At 39.9% G+C, this 13,525-nt stretch overlaps 1 protein-coding gene across 2 annotated transcripts; it reads left to right on the top strand.

The window, feature by feature from the left end:
* Nucleotides 1-211: 211 nt before the first annotated feature.
* Nucleotides 212-13,525, top strand: LAPTM4A (lysosomal protein transmembrane 4 alpha). Of its 2 annotated transcripts, none has more exons than XM_066547173.1 (7): nt 212-382; nt 6,947-7,067; nt 9,173-9,249; nt 9,342-9,464; nt 10,648-10,743; nt 12,121-12,219; nt 12,745-13,525. In XM_066547173.1, exons 1-7 carry the CDS (start codon nt 284-286, stop codon nt 12,817-12,819), a joined length of 690 nt encoding a protein of 229 aa, XP_066403270.1. In that variant the 5' UTR covers nt 212-283; the 3' UTR covers nt 12,820-13,525. The 2 variants fall into 2 exon arrangements, with proteins under 2 accessions (XP_066403270.1, XP_066403271.1); XM_066547174.1 differs by having other exon boundaries at nt 262-375.

Consider the following 13,525-nt stretch of genomic DNA (forward strand, 5'->3'; position numbering starts at 1 on the left):
GCAAAGCCCAACATGGCGGAAAGGGCACCACCCCCACCTCAGGTGCGGCCCCCGCCGCCGCAGGTGAATGCGGGGCGTCAGTACCAGAGCTACTGTGATTGGTTAGAGGTGCTGTCAATCACCTGTCACCACGGCAACAAAGGCCCGCCCCACGACACTCTCTTGGCGGTTGATTGGTCAGGGCGGCGGTGACGCGCGCCGGGGGTTTTACGGTGTTCGGTGTCGGGAACTGCTTGGAGAGGGCGGGTGGTGCGTCCGGCGGTTGGAGCTGCGCGCTGCCGCCATGACGTTCAAGCGGAGTCGTGACCGCTTCTACAGCACCCGGTGCTGCGGCTGCTGCCATGTGCGCACCGGCACCATCATCCTGGGCACCTGGTACATGGTGAGAGGCGGGGGCGGACGGCCGGCGGCTGGAGGGGCGGCGGTGGGGGCCGTGCTCAGCGCGCGTGCGCGGGGTGCTCGGTGGGGCGGAGGAGCGGCGCCCGCGCGGCCGCTCTGAGGGACCGCTCCCGTCCCCGCTCCCGTCCCGGGCAGCCGTTCCCTGTGCTGGGGAGGTCGGGGGAAGCTGCACCAGGGGATTTCCTGGGGTTACCCGGCGGGGCTCGGGTCCCTCTTCTTTCCCGAGGTCTCCTTTGGGCTAACGAAGTCCTGCTGTCCCTCGGCAGCTCCCCTTGATGTGTTTGCAAAAAGAAAGTGAAGACAAAGTTCAGAGTGTTTTAATCTGCGTTTCAGAGAGATTGTGTTACTTTTCTCTTTCTTGGTTTGGAGGGGTTGAGACTTTAATACAGTACTGAGCGTGTAAGGGAGGAGATTGGGGGAGAGTGGAGTTTGGAGTGTGTAATAGGGGAATAAGATGACGTACCCGTGAGTGGTGTGCAACCTCTGAGAGGAAGATGAGTGTCCCCCACTTTGTGGCAAGGGAAGTTCCTGGTTATTCCATACTCTTTTCCTGAAACAGTGATTGAAAAGCAGTAGAAACAAATTTGGCTCCCAAAACGCTGCCATTTTTCTGACTGGTGAGTGCTTTCTCTCCGAGGAAGAGCTGTGGTAGTGCGGACGAAATACTAGAAATAAAGTTCTGAACTAGGGCAAAGTAGAAAAGTGAAAACAGTAGCAGCAAGTTAAAGGCCTGGAGCCCTAACTTCCCTTGGTTCCCTTAAAGGGGGCCTGAACTCTCCTTTATTGAAGTAATTTCCTCATCCTTCCTTCCCCTTAACCCTCGTGGGCAGTAAAAATGAGAGGATAGTTTACAAAAGTTGCATCATACCTTTTCTGTTCTTCTGAAGCTGTAATCAAAAGCTGTGTTCTCCTCTGGCCTTCTCCGAATTGTAAGAAAAAAACAGTGCGGAATTTTTGTGTTGATATGAAACAGCCATGCACATAAACTGCCTTTAGAGGCATGGGGTTTGATTTTGGGGAGCTTATGGTTTATTTTCAACAAGTATGGGGAGGTCCTTTATTTTTATGCATCTTGGTCCCTCAGTTGGCAAAAAAAAAATGCACAGGCAAACAAAGTCTCTGGAGAGACAGGACTTGAGGAAAAGGGAGGGTAGGGCGTTGGAAATGTAACAAAAGTTTAGGGAAAAGGTATCTCTTTCAAAATGAAACTGGACAAAAGTCTTGGTGCCGATTAAGTTCCATTATTAGTTCATTTCAAAGGAAAAGGTCCATTGGAATTTTGAGAATCAAACTTTTGGAAACCTGCAAACCACCCTGTGCTGATGGATGGAGTTCAAGAATATGCTTCTGGTCCCTGAAGTAAAAGCATAAATCGTGAACAGCGAGGGGGACGGTGATCCTTGTTACAGAACAAAAGCACCTCGCTGCCTTCCGCACTGCGATTCCTGTTCGCGGGAGTGTCCCTAAACCCAGGAACTTGCTGGGGGCGGGGGACAGGGAGCTGTTTCCGTGGCCACAGACCTGGTAGCACTTCCAGTTTCTACCTCTCCTGCTGTGCTTATGTTTCCCCTCGTTGCCTGGATGCGGCACCTCTTTCTTCTTTCTGAATGGGTGCTGGGGACGGTGGCGGCTGCCCCGGGCACCCGTGGGGCTGCGGCTCCAGGGGCGGAGTGCGGCTTTGATCTCGTGTGACCGCAGCCGCTCGGTCGCTGCAGGGAAAAGTAGAGCGGAGTTCAAGGTAGCAGGGGGCATGCAAAGTGCGAGTTTTTATTAAAAAAAAAAACCCTGTGTATGGAACACTTTGTTAAGCCGTGCGTTGAATATTTTTATCCAGTTCTCGGCTGTCACCTGGGTAAGGGTGAGAACTTTAACGTCTGGCAACAGCTGTTTGAGCTGGAAAAGGTTATAACATGGTGGTCTTCCCTAATGCTTTAAAATCAGAATTCAAATATAGATTACACTTTTTTTGAAGGTAAAATACAGTTTTGACAGTGAAAGTTAAATTTAATTGCCTTCTGCCAAGCTTTAAAAAATTGTCCAGAACATGTCAGATTTTTTAGACGTGTTAATTAATGCCCCATTTACGAATAGCTCTAACTTAGTCTTTCAGGTTCTTATGAGAAGTATTTCTAAATAAATTAAGTAATCTCTGCTTTTAAGTTGCAGTGGGACAAGTAGTAATAACTTTATGTATAGGGTGGTGTTTTTTGGTTTGTGGGTTTGGTGGGGCTTTTTGTTTGTGTTTTGTGTGTTTTGGTTTTGTTGGGGTTTTTTGAAGGATGTAGCTTTTTGGAGAGGGAGAATGTTTTGTTCAAGAATAGTTTTATTTTACTGAAAATCTTGCTATTTACTGTATAAATTGTGTTCTTGTGCAGTGCAGTCCTGAAGGAATTTGCTATCAAACTTAAAATGGAGTCTCACAGCAGTCTACTCCAGATGTTTTAGTAAGATAAGACTTCTGTCTTCTTAATACATGTGTTATTCTTACATAACCATTTCTTTAGGCATTTTCCTATTCCTTGCTATTTGTGTACTTTTAAATCATGCCTGTAATTAACTTTGCTCCTTACTGAAACAGTTTTATTACTGTCCTTGCTGTGTGCTTCTGCAAGTCCAGAGAGAACCAGGACTACTTTCTAAAATGTCTGCTGCTGATGCTGTGTGAACAGAGTGTGTCTCAAGCACAGTTCTGTCTGTGTGCTGCTGCTGTTTGTGTACATATCAGTACATAAAAGTGTATTTACCAAAAGACAAGTTAAGAACATTTCTGGCAGAATTGTACTTGAGTTCCAGGTCTGATAAAGCTTGGTTAGCTCTGCAACACCCACTGCTGTTCTGTGTAGGAAGGAAAAAGAAACCTCTTGTTCCTCTCTCCATAATTGCAGTCGTGTTGCTTTGAAGTTTGTTTCTTCCTGTAAACTTTCATATTGGGCACTGCACTTTCCAGAGACCGGAAGCAGGAACACTGCCCTGGCAAAAATGGGATCAGAGTTCAGTAAACAGCATAGAAGCCAATAGTATTGTTCTGGAGGGAGGGGCTGCTGCCTTCTGGCAGCAAGCTTCAGGGCTGCAGGCAGTGATGCAATTGCTGCTGCTTAGCAGGAGCATGAGGGGGATCTCTGCAATTGTGTGTTCACTGAACCAGATTGAGACTAGTTATACTGGCTCATTTCTGTCAGTCTGGTACTGGTACTCCTAGAGGCTCTGAAGTACCCTATTTAAAATTACTCTTCTTCAGTTTTTACTATTTCAATATCTTAATAAATCAAACCAAATCAGAATCTCCATCTTGTTTGTTTTTTTTTTCTTTTTTTTTTCCCTTTGGAAACATGTCTAGGGAAAAAATACTGGAAAAGTGAAAGGAAAATGAGTGTAGTAGTGCAAGGCAATTTCCCTCTTTCCCCTCATGAAAGAATATAAGCAAATTCTAAGTAGGAATTCTTGGTTTTGCCCAAGTCCTTCTGAGTGCTTGGGGAAAACTTGACTTCATGCTTGGGCCTCCAGAGAGTTGAAGCACTTAGCTGATGAGGCATAAAGTGCACACTGTGGAGATAAAACTCACTAATTAAAAAGCTAATGCTTCTTAAGAGTTCCACAGTCTTTTGAGTTCTAATCATATGGGGAGCTAATATTTCTGCTACCAGTGTGTAATAAATGACGACTTTCTACTTGAGAATTTGAAATTTCAGCTATTTGAATTTTGATACAAGCTACACCAAACTATTAAACTTAGCTATCCCAGATATGAAAATGTAAAATACACTCCTTAAACTATTACAAAACTAAATTAAGGTTATTTTCATCTTAATGGGATTATTTTTTAAATAAGAACTTGAACATGCTTTTTGCAAACTTTTTTTGTTACTATTTTTGATTTCTTAGCAAAAAAGACCAGAATGATGCTGCTGAGATTTCTGAGGTGTTATTTTAGGGTGCTGCAGTATCCACTGAGTGCTGTCTTGTCAGGCTTGGGGTTTTTTCAGTTTGGTTTTTTTTTCTTTCTTTTTTTTTTTTTTTTTTTTGAGGGGGAGATGGTGGTGGGTTTAATCCTCATATTATACTGAGGCATACATGAGTTTCATTTTTTCTGACTTCTCTATGTAAACATTTGTGAACATACATTTGATTTGCCATGAGTATATACTTAAAATCTCTAACAATGTTCTGTGGTCCAAACCATATTCTTGCTGCCTATTACACTGATTATTTTGAAACTAGCCTCGTGGTCTTGCTGTTATCAAGCTTCTGGGAAAGAATGGAAGTAGTTAAAATAGAGGCTCTGGCTCTCTAGGTCTTGATCGCATTTAACATATGAATTTCAATTAATTGCTCAGTGTTGTGATGGATTTGTAAACAGCAGTAATGGAGCGCTGGAAACTCTGAGGTGTTAATTTGCCATGGTTTTAGTTTGTTACTTGTTTTTGTTTAGATTTGTTTTGGTTTGTAACTATTTTTATTTTGTCTCATTGATTCTAATAGATTGGATTTTGAATGACTCTTATTTTCTGTTTTACTTGGATACTATGTATGGTTGAGAAAATAAACCTTTAATACTTGGAACTACACTCAGTAACTAGTGAAATTACCAAAAACTTTGGTACACTGAATTAGGACCACAGATGAGATGAAAATAAAAAAGAAAGTGACAGATTGAGAATTACAATCTCAAAATTCTGAGGCATTCAAGTTCTTCAGTACTTCTGTAGTAATTCAGGTGCTGCTTACTCCTTATCCTGAGGCAGATAGTCATGAGTTTGACTGCCATGATAGGCTATGTATAAACAAGAAATGATTTAGTTGTAATTGAACATGTACTTTTGTGCTTTATAAAGTAGAGATCAATATTTCAGCTGCCAGAGACACGAACCTTGACTTAGGCTTTTTGAAACAAGTACAGTGCAGAAAGGTATTTTCCAACATACCCAGTTCACTCACTGAGAGGAGGAAATAGAGGGTTGAAAATGCAGAGAGCATTGAGAGCAGAAGGCCAGAGTACAGAAGGATGAAGCAGGTGGGAGATGAAAGTGTTCCATATTTTTGATGAATAGTGAAGCAAAATAAGATTTGAAAATGAGACAGGTGAGCAACTTGACAGTTTGCCCTTTAAGAAGTATCCTGTGAGGGTGAAAATAAGTGCAGTTCTAGGCTAAAGATATTGGTGGTTAAATAGAGTTCTTCACTGCCAGCCTTTTGGCTACAATGTTTTATATAAAATGCCTTATAGAAATACAAGTGGCTCAAAATAGCTGGAAATTCTAGTAAATTTGTGTAATACATGATGAGATGATTGCATTTCTACAAAGTGAAATGCACTATGGACTTTAATTCCACTGAAGGGTTCTTTTAGCAGAAAGTGCAAGCAAGCTTATCACTATATATCTGTAAACCCCAGGGGAAAAATAAGAAAAAACTAATAAAAACAGTGAGGGGAAAAAAGTTATAGGAACTATGAGTCTCAAAATTTTTACAAGATTCGGATTTTTTTTCCTTTCTGAAATCTTCAGTAATTGTGCATAGACTTGCCACCATCAATGACTTCTGGAACCATGTCCATAGAAGAAGAAATACCTGGCAAATATTCTTCAGTTGTTAGAAACTACAAACCAGTTTTCTTTTTCTTTTGAGGCTAATTGGAAGGGATCCTGCTTGTGGTGGTGACAGTACTGAATACTGATTGGAAAATGTCTGCAGCTAGAAAAGACCAGCATGAGGGTTTTTTTGTGTTATGCAACCTTTGGCATGTGTCTCCAGATACTAGTAACAGAAACTATGTCCCTGTAAACCTTGGATACCTTATAAATGCTGTCAAGGCAATTTTACAGAGGCTTCAGCTACTTCTGATTCTTTGAGCTCTTACTGAAGACATTTCTGGTGTGTAGCAAAATGGGGCAACAGAAGGAGTCTTAAGTGGCAGCATGAGGGAGGGGAAAGACTGGTGAGCACACGCTGTGGGGGTTGATCTTTGTGTGAAATTTTTTAACTTCCCCTGTGGTTGTGTAGACCTTTTTGATAAGGTGAGGTTTTAATAAGTGACCTGGGAAGCAGAGGAAGATCTTCTCTCTAGCTTATTAAGGCTGAAATGTGGCAGAAACCCAGTAACTTATTGGTATGTTAAATTAACTCAATTTGTTGTAGAAAGCAGAAATTCTTTCAAAATATTCCTCATTCTGTACCTTTATCTTCCTGACCATTTTTAACTGTTTCCAGTTTTTCAGTTCACAAGCCTGTACATTCATCAGGCAGCATCAGCTTAATTATGTTATTTGAATCCCTAGGAATCTTACCATCCCCTCGATTTGCCAAGTTATTCAGTGGTGATTCATTGAACCTAGCAAGTGCTCCACACTCTTTGAGTTGTTTTAGTAGTCATTTAATTAAATGAGCTTGAAATTTAACTGTAAGTTGGGCTCTTTTTTTTTTTCTTCTTCCACATAGAGGCAAAGAGAAGAGTTTATTTTTAACTGAAATAAAGGATTATTAGTGGTCATTAAAAACATCTTAGCTGTTGCAAAGTAATTAACCTTGAGGTAACTGTGATCTCTCTCAGGTGGTGAACTTGCTGATGGGCATCTTGTTGACAGTAGAAGTGACTCATCCAAATATGGTTCCAACTGTTGATATCCAGTATGAAGTCATTGGAAATTACTATGCTTCCGAGAGAATGGCTGGTAGGTCTAGAGCTCTGCTGGCTGATGGGAATATACAGCATGCACTACCATGGACTTGCCTTACACTAGGTTGTAATATATGCATACGACTTTTCATAAATATGGTTATCTTGTTTTCTGAATTTCTCTTCAATTATTCTGGGATCGAATTCTTCTACAAGAATAAAAAGAAAGCTTTATGGATTATTATTATAACTTAATTTTATACCCAAGCATGTTAAGTCATGAGATTTCTTGGCCTTCTGATACTTTGAGTGTTGAAGTATGTGTGGGACATCTCTGACTCACTTTCTCCATAAACATTAATTATCTTTGCTGACTCAGTAAAACAAGCAGCAGAAAACAAGTTTAAAGTCTTTTCTTCAGAATTTTTGGTCATCTTCATAGATCAGGAAATACCTTAGAGCTCCTGCATATGAATTTACTGAGAAGAAAACCATGATACCTTTTGAAGAAGAGAGGAACAATTGGGATGCCAAGTATTTGAGTGAAGCCAAAGTGTTTCTCGAGGTTTCACCTGCAGAATAAATGAGAGAAAGCACCTTGAGCAGAATTGTGCCCACTTTTCACTCTTTTACTAAGTGTATATATATGCAGCTGTAATTGGTGTCAAGCTTTTTAATTATTGTATCTGTAAACTTGAGCATATGCTTTGCTTCTCTTGGTTTTAAATGTGCAGAAATGTTTAGTATGGCACTTCTAATCTACCTCAGTCTGTTGTATTACATGAAAATTTAGAGAGGGTCAGATTCAGCAAAGTTAAATAGAACAGCACAAAACTGGTTTTGAGCATTTTGGATTAATTGTTCATGACCTGAGTTGAGGATCTGTCAGTTCTGACCTGTGACTGTAACTCACATTTGCTACTAATGAAATGGGAGTGGGAGCAAGGACCAAATTCTTCATGAGGCTAAGATATTAAGTAAAATCACAGCAGATGTCTGTAAAATGTCATATGACCTGTAAAGGCCTTTGGGGTACTTGGTAGCCTTAAGCTTACATGAGTGAAAGATGCTTCTGAAGCTGAAGGTGCGTTCTTCACTCTTTAGTGTAAAATCTATCACATGCTTTTGACTTAAAAATTCTTATTCCTTATGTTGGGATCTGGGCTGGAGGGCTTTGTGTGTGTGAAAGAACCTTACAGGTGTTATTGTACTAGTGTATATTGTGAGTAATAACTCCTCAGAAGACAGCCACACTCGCTGGTGATTGCTGAGACTTATGTCTGATCAACACAGTGCATTTCAGACATGGGGGGACTCTTCCTTGATGCCATCTCTGTATGTAGATAGTAATTGCAGAGTAGAAAGGATTCTCAGATAATTTTTTCAAGCAGGAGAACAAAAAAATTTGGGCTTCAATACTGCTAAAACCCATTTATTTACCATGTCTATAGACTCTCAGGCTGGTTTCTTTGTGTTTCAAAAAGAACAAGTTTAATCTAACTTGCGGAAAGCAGCTCTGCTTCTGTAATCCGTAACTGTGATGCACAAGGAGAATCTTTATCATGCAGCTTCCATGAATGTCCTGGATTTTGCTACAAATTGTTTTCTGTTCAACTGCCTTTTCTTGTAAATAGTGGGATACCTTCCACGCAGTGATTTCCTGTTTTCCTTAGTGTTACTGAAGGAGCAGTGCTGCTCCCACTGCCAATGACCAAATTATGTAACCAAACCATTTTCAAGTGTAAAGGTTGATAGTGTGTTAGCTTCACTTAAGATCCTGTACAGTTGTAAAGTTAATCACTCACATACTTTCAGCACTGACACATATTGCAAATCAGCATCATTATGGTGCATTACTGCCAAACTATGTCAAGCTTCTAATTGGTGTTCCTGGGCTTTAGTCAGGCTTTTGATTAAGGCAGTGGGGTTTTTCCAAGCAGTTGTAGGTTTTCTTGAACCAGATCTTTTTTTGTTACGAAGGATCTGAATTACTCTATTCTGCTGCTGGTAGTTGGCATGGCTGAGTCAGTTGGGAACAGATCATAGTAATGGACAAAGCTTGGGTACCTGTCAGCTGCAGTGTGACAGCTCCAGGAAATGACTGATTCTTACTGGTGTTTTTTTGTTTTTGTTTTTTGTTTGTTTTTTTTTTTAATGCAGAAAATGCCTGTGTACTGTTTGCTATCTCCCTCCTCATGTTCACAATCAGTGCAATGATGGTGTATGGTGCCATTGCTGTAAGTATATTTATAATCCATGGTTTGAGAGTTGCTACTTGATTTTTTTTAACTAAATAATTTACATGCTCCTCCTTTTTTCTATTTCTTAGCATCGTGTAGGCTGGCTGATACCATTTTTCTGTTACCAACTCTTTGACTTCGTGCTCAGTTGTCTGGTTGCCATCAGCTCTCTAACCTACTTGCCCAGAATCAAGGATTACCTGGATCAGTTGGTAAGTATTCAGTTCAAATTGATATTTTACATTTGAAATTAAAGTTTTTTTTTTTTTTTAATTGGATCAGTGACTGAGCTACACTTCCCTTTGCATAAGAAAAAGGAATTCAGCCTGCAGCAGCCATAGGTGGTTATTATGGGCATGGTAGCTTACCAGAGGTGGAAGAGTTAAAGTTCTCATTGCTCCCTAAAAGGAAAGCCAGGGAGAGTAAGGAAAGAATTGTGATGGGAACTACTGGTTTAAACTGTGTTGGCTACAATTGGATTTGAAAGTGTGTTCTTTAACACACTTACCTGTGCCTTTTAAGCAGTGGGGCTCAATGGCACATTTGCTACTGCAGATTAAAAATGTGTTGACCCTTATTTGGTAGGGAACAGGAAGAGAAGTATAGGTAAGGACTGTAGAAGTGTAGGTAAGGGTTCCCACAGCATTACACATGGAATCTGAGCTTTCCTTTTTACATTCTGTGTGTCTCTTCTCAAGTTGCAGCAACACTTTCTAAGGAAACTGCAGTGGAGTTCTCACTAACACTGCCTGTGTTTTAACTGCAAGAAGAGTCAATACATGGAATGTACTGGCTGCATTGACAGACCATGAGCTCTGTCTGGCTGGTGCTGTGATTTGTTCAAATAGATGTTTAAAAGCAAGTCCTTTTTAAAACAGATAAAATCTTGGATTGGTGTTTGAGAGACGCTTTGTTACTGTGGTCAGGGAAGGAAAAGAGACAGGTTTGCAGAAGTTCTCTGTTTTTGCTCCCCCAAGTTTGGGGTGACATCTTACACTGCACACCAGTGTGTTACAGGTTGGACTGACAGGATGTAATTAACAGTAAGTCATTAGAGTTGTAGAGGACCATGAGTACAAATACTGTCCTGCAGCTGTGAAGAAGAATCTGTGTTGGCATGAGACTGATGAAGTGACACAGGGACACAAACTGTACGGTAGTGATCTGTTCTTGTGGGACAGAGACAGGATAAATACTGTGCTTTGTGGGAGGATAAAGAGGAAACTTGTTAGAAATGGAACTTTTTGTTTCAGGGGAGTAGTTTACACAAGGGTTTGTTTTATTTGGTGTGAAGTTTGGATATTTTTCTATCATATTAGATTGTGCAGTGTTCATTCTTATCTCTTTCCTTTCTCTCCCTTCCCCCCTGTTTTGTTTTTTTTTTTTTTTCACTAGCCGGATTTTCCATACAAAGAGGATCTCCTTTCTTTGGACTCCAGCTGTCTCTTGTTTATTGTTCTGGTGTTCTTTGTATTATTTATCATTTTAAAGGTAAGTTAAAACTTAATCATGTGTCTGTTTCAAGAGTTAATAAATATTAAGATGGTGTCAATCTGAGTTAATTCTCAATGCTGAATTTAGAACCCAGCTGCTTTCTTAATGCTGAGGTAAGAACTTCTTTGAGCACAATTGTTAGGATGTTCAGTTCCAGTATGACTTAGGTCTAATCTGTTGTGAACTGGTGTCTTCAGCTAACTTGTGTGTGTGTAGTGGGGTGTGCTTATGCAGCTCTGCCCTTCCTAAGTAGAAAGGAGGAATGCAAAAAGACTTTTTGTCTATGTGGAAATAATTTTAATATTTGTAATTAGGCTTGTAGTGAAATAATACTGAGTTAATGTATGTAAGTTTCTAAACAAAATGTTTAAAATCTCTCACTGTGCCTAACACACCAGAATGCAAGTTTTGGAAGGAAGATGATAGAATGAGGAAACATGTAAGTTAATTCTAGACCTGCATCTTCCTCCCTTCTGAAGGGTGATAGTAGCAGGCAGTTTCTTTCTGAAGATCTAAATAATGAGGCATTCATTTGGTTTATAAAAACTCTTGTGTAGACAAAGTATATTAGAGAAATGTATATTATAAATACATTGGCCATGACACTTTTCCTTTATTGCATTCAGGTTGCATTTAAGAAAAAATAAATAATGAAAAATATTTTTACTGATTTTCTATACTTTTTCCAAGAGGAACGTTTAACTGGGGAGAGTGAAAGCCTAATACAGTAGATAGCGCTTGTGTATTGATTGGGAAATTTGGTACCTTTTGTACAACAGTGCTAACTTGTCAGTGAGAGATTTGGAGAGGGTAATGTTACACAAATTAGTAATAAAAAACCCCTAATCCTCATCATATCATGATAATGTTTCTTTCTGCAGCAGTCAGTGTTGACTCAAAGTTCGGGGTTCACTGCTCTACGCTCTTGCTGCTGCCTCAGTTGTGTGTCTGAGCCCTCTCCTTAACACTGGCAGTTAGTTGGAGCTATAGTGCTAACTGGGGGGATGAGTGGGATTCTACTGTTGGCCTCTCCTCCTCCTCCTCCTGGCAGGCTTGGACTGAGATCTGCAGAAGCATCAGCCAGTTGGGGATTAATTTGATTAGCACTGCTGAGGCAGACAGAGATTAGTTGAATGGATCTGTGAATTCCTTTGCTAAAACCTGTGTGGTGCATCCTCTATGAGTCACTGTGAATGCAAAATGGAGAGCAACATATGTATGTGGCCAGGTCTGTGAAATAGCAACCATTCCTCAGCTATGTGTTGTCTAAGTTGATGTATGCTCCTTTTTATCATAGGAATGTCATCCAGCATCTAATTTCTGAATCGGCCAATGCTTATGAGGTGTTTAAAAGAAAAATCTCTCTTCTTTCAGGCATATCTAATTAACTGTGTATGGAACTGCTATAAATACATCATCAGCAGAAATTTGCCAGAGATTGCTGTGTACCCTGCTTTTGAAGCTCCTCCACAGGTAAAATCTCGTTTTAAGTTAAAAGGAAGCAGTATCATTAATTTTGAAGTAGAAAAATCACCACATCCGTGTATGTTTCCAAGCCTTGTCCAGTTTTCTAAAGAAAGACTGGAAAGATAAAAAATTATAAAGCAGCTAATTTTGTGGCGGGTTATTTCTTAACTAAATTCTGAGTGTCTAAAAGAAGGGTCTTTAGAGAGGAGTCTTTGAATATTTTTCTTGTGGTAGAGGGAAACTTTGACTGCACCAGTCTGAACCTTCCTTGCTGCTTTGCAAAGTCAAGATGCAGTGGGGTGTGGAATAAAGGACCAAGGGTTAGGCTCAGCAGAGCAGTAAACTGCTTCTGCACCTTCTTTCACTTCCTCATTTGCTTACTAGGAACAGCAGTAAATTCTTAAAATAACTTTGCCTGCAACAGAGGATTAAGTTGCTGATGAGCCATGTATGCTTTTCTCTTTTTTTCTTTTTTTTTGTTTCCCATTTGAAATCTCTTGCATTAATCACTTCAAAATGTCTTCTCCTTAGTATGTTCTGCCAACCTATGAAATGGCAGTGAAGATGCCTGAGAAGGAACCTCCACCTCCCTACATACCTGCCTGAAGCAATTTTTATGTTCATTAACATCTGTACCAGCTTCCTGGGGGTTTTGTCTTTTAATCTTGCAAAACTGCTTAAGTAATAGAAATATTCAGGGCTTTAGGAGCAAACTGTTCTGTTTAAAATATGTTTGATATAAACTTACTAAGCAACACACATCTGAGAGTGATTTCATTTGCTTTAATTTTTGTTCTCCCTAGTGCTCTTAAACATTTTATTGCCTTAGGGCCTTACACCTGCAAGAACTTATGCATGTGACTAACTTGTGGCTTTTAATAATACCATTTGAGCCACTCTGATTGAAGTTAGCTGTGATTATAAGTGTCTGCAGGATTATGCCCTTAATTTATATTAATTTTTTGTAAAGTAGTTCATAAAGACAATCTGATCGTGCAGCAAAATGACAGTTTGCCTTTATCCATTTTTTGGAAGGGGAAGGGTTTGAATGTGGTATATATGTGACTTTTTTTTACTTTGCACTTTTCTCATATGTTATCTTACCTTTTATTGTGGTTTTTTTTGTTATCCTTTGTCTTGAAACAGTATTTTTGAGGAACAAGTGAGGGTGGCACAGGAGTTCTATTACAACGAGCTGGGAATGCAAGAAAAATAAATAGAAATGTAGAAGATGGTTGCATGCTTCTAATCTTCTATGTATTTTCCTCTTTGTGATAAATGATACTTAAATAAATCTTTTACAAAATGTTTA

This window comes from Molothrus aeneus, chromosome 3, assembly GCF_037042795.1.
Source record: "Molothrus aeneus isolate 106 chromosome 3, BPBGC_Maene_1.0, whole genome shotgun sequence".
NCBI classification, from domain to species: domain Eukaryota; kingdom Metazoa; phylum Chordata; class Aves; order Passeriformes; family Icteridae; genus Molothrus; species Molothrus aeneus.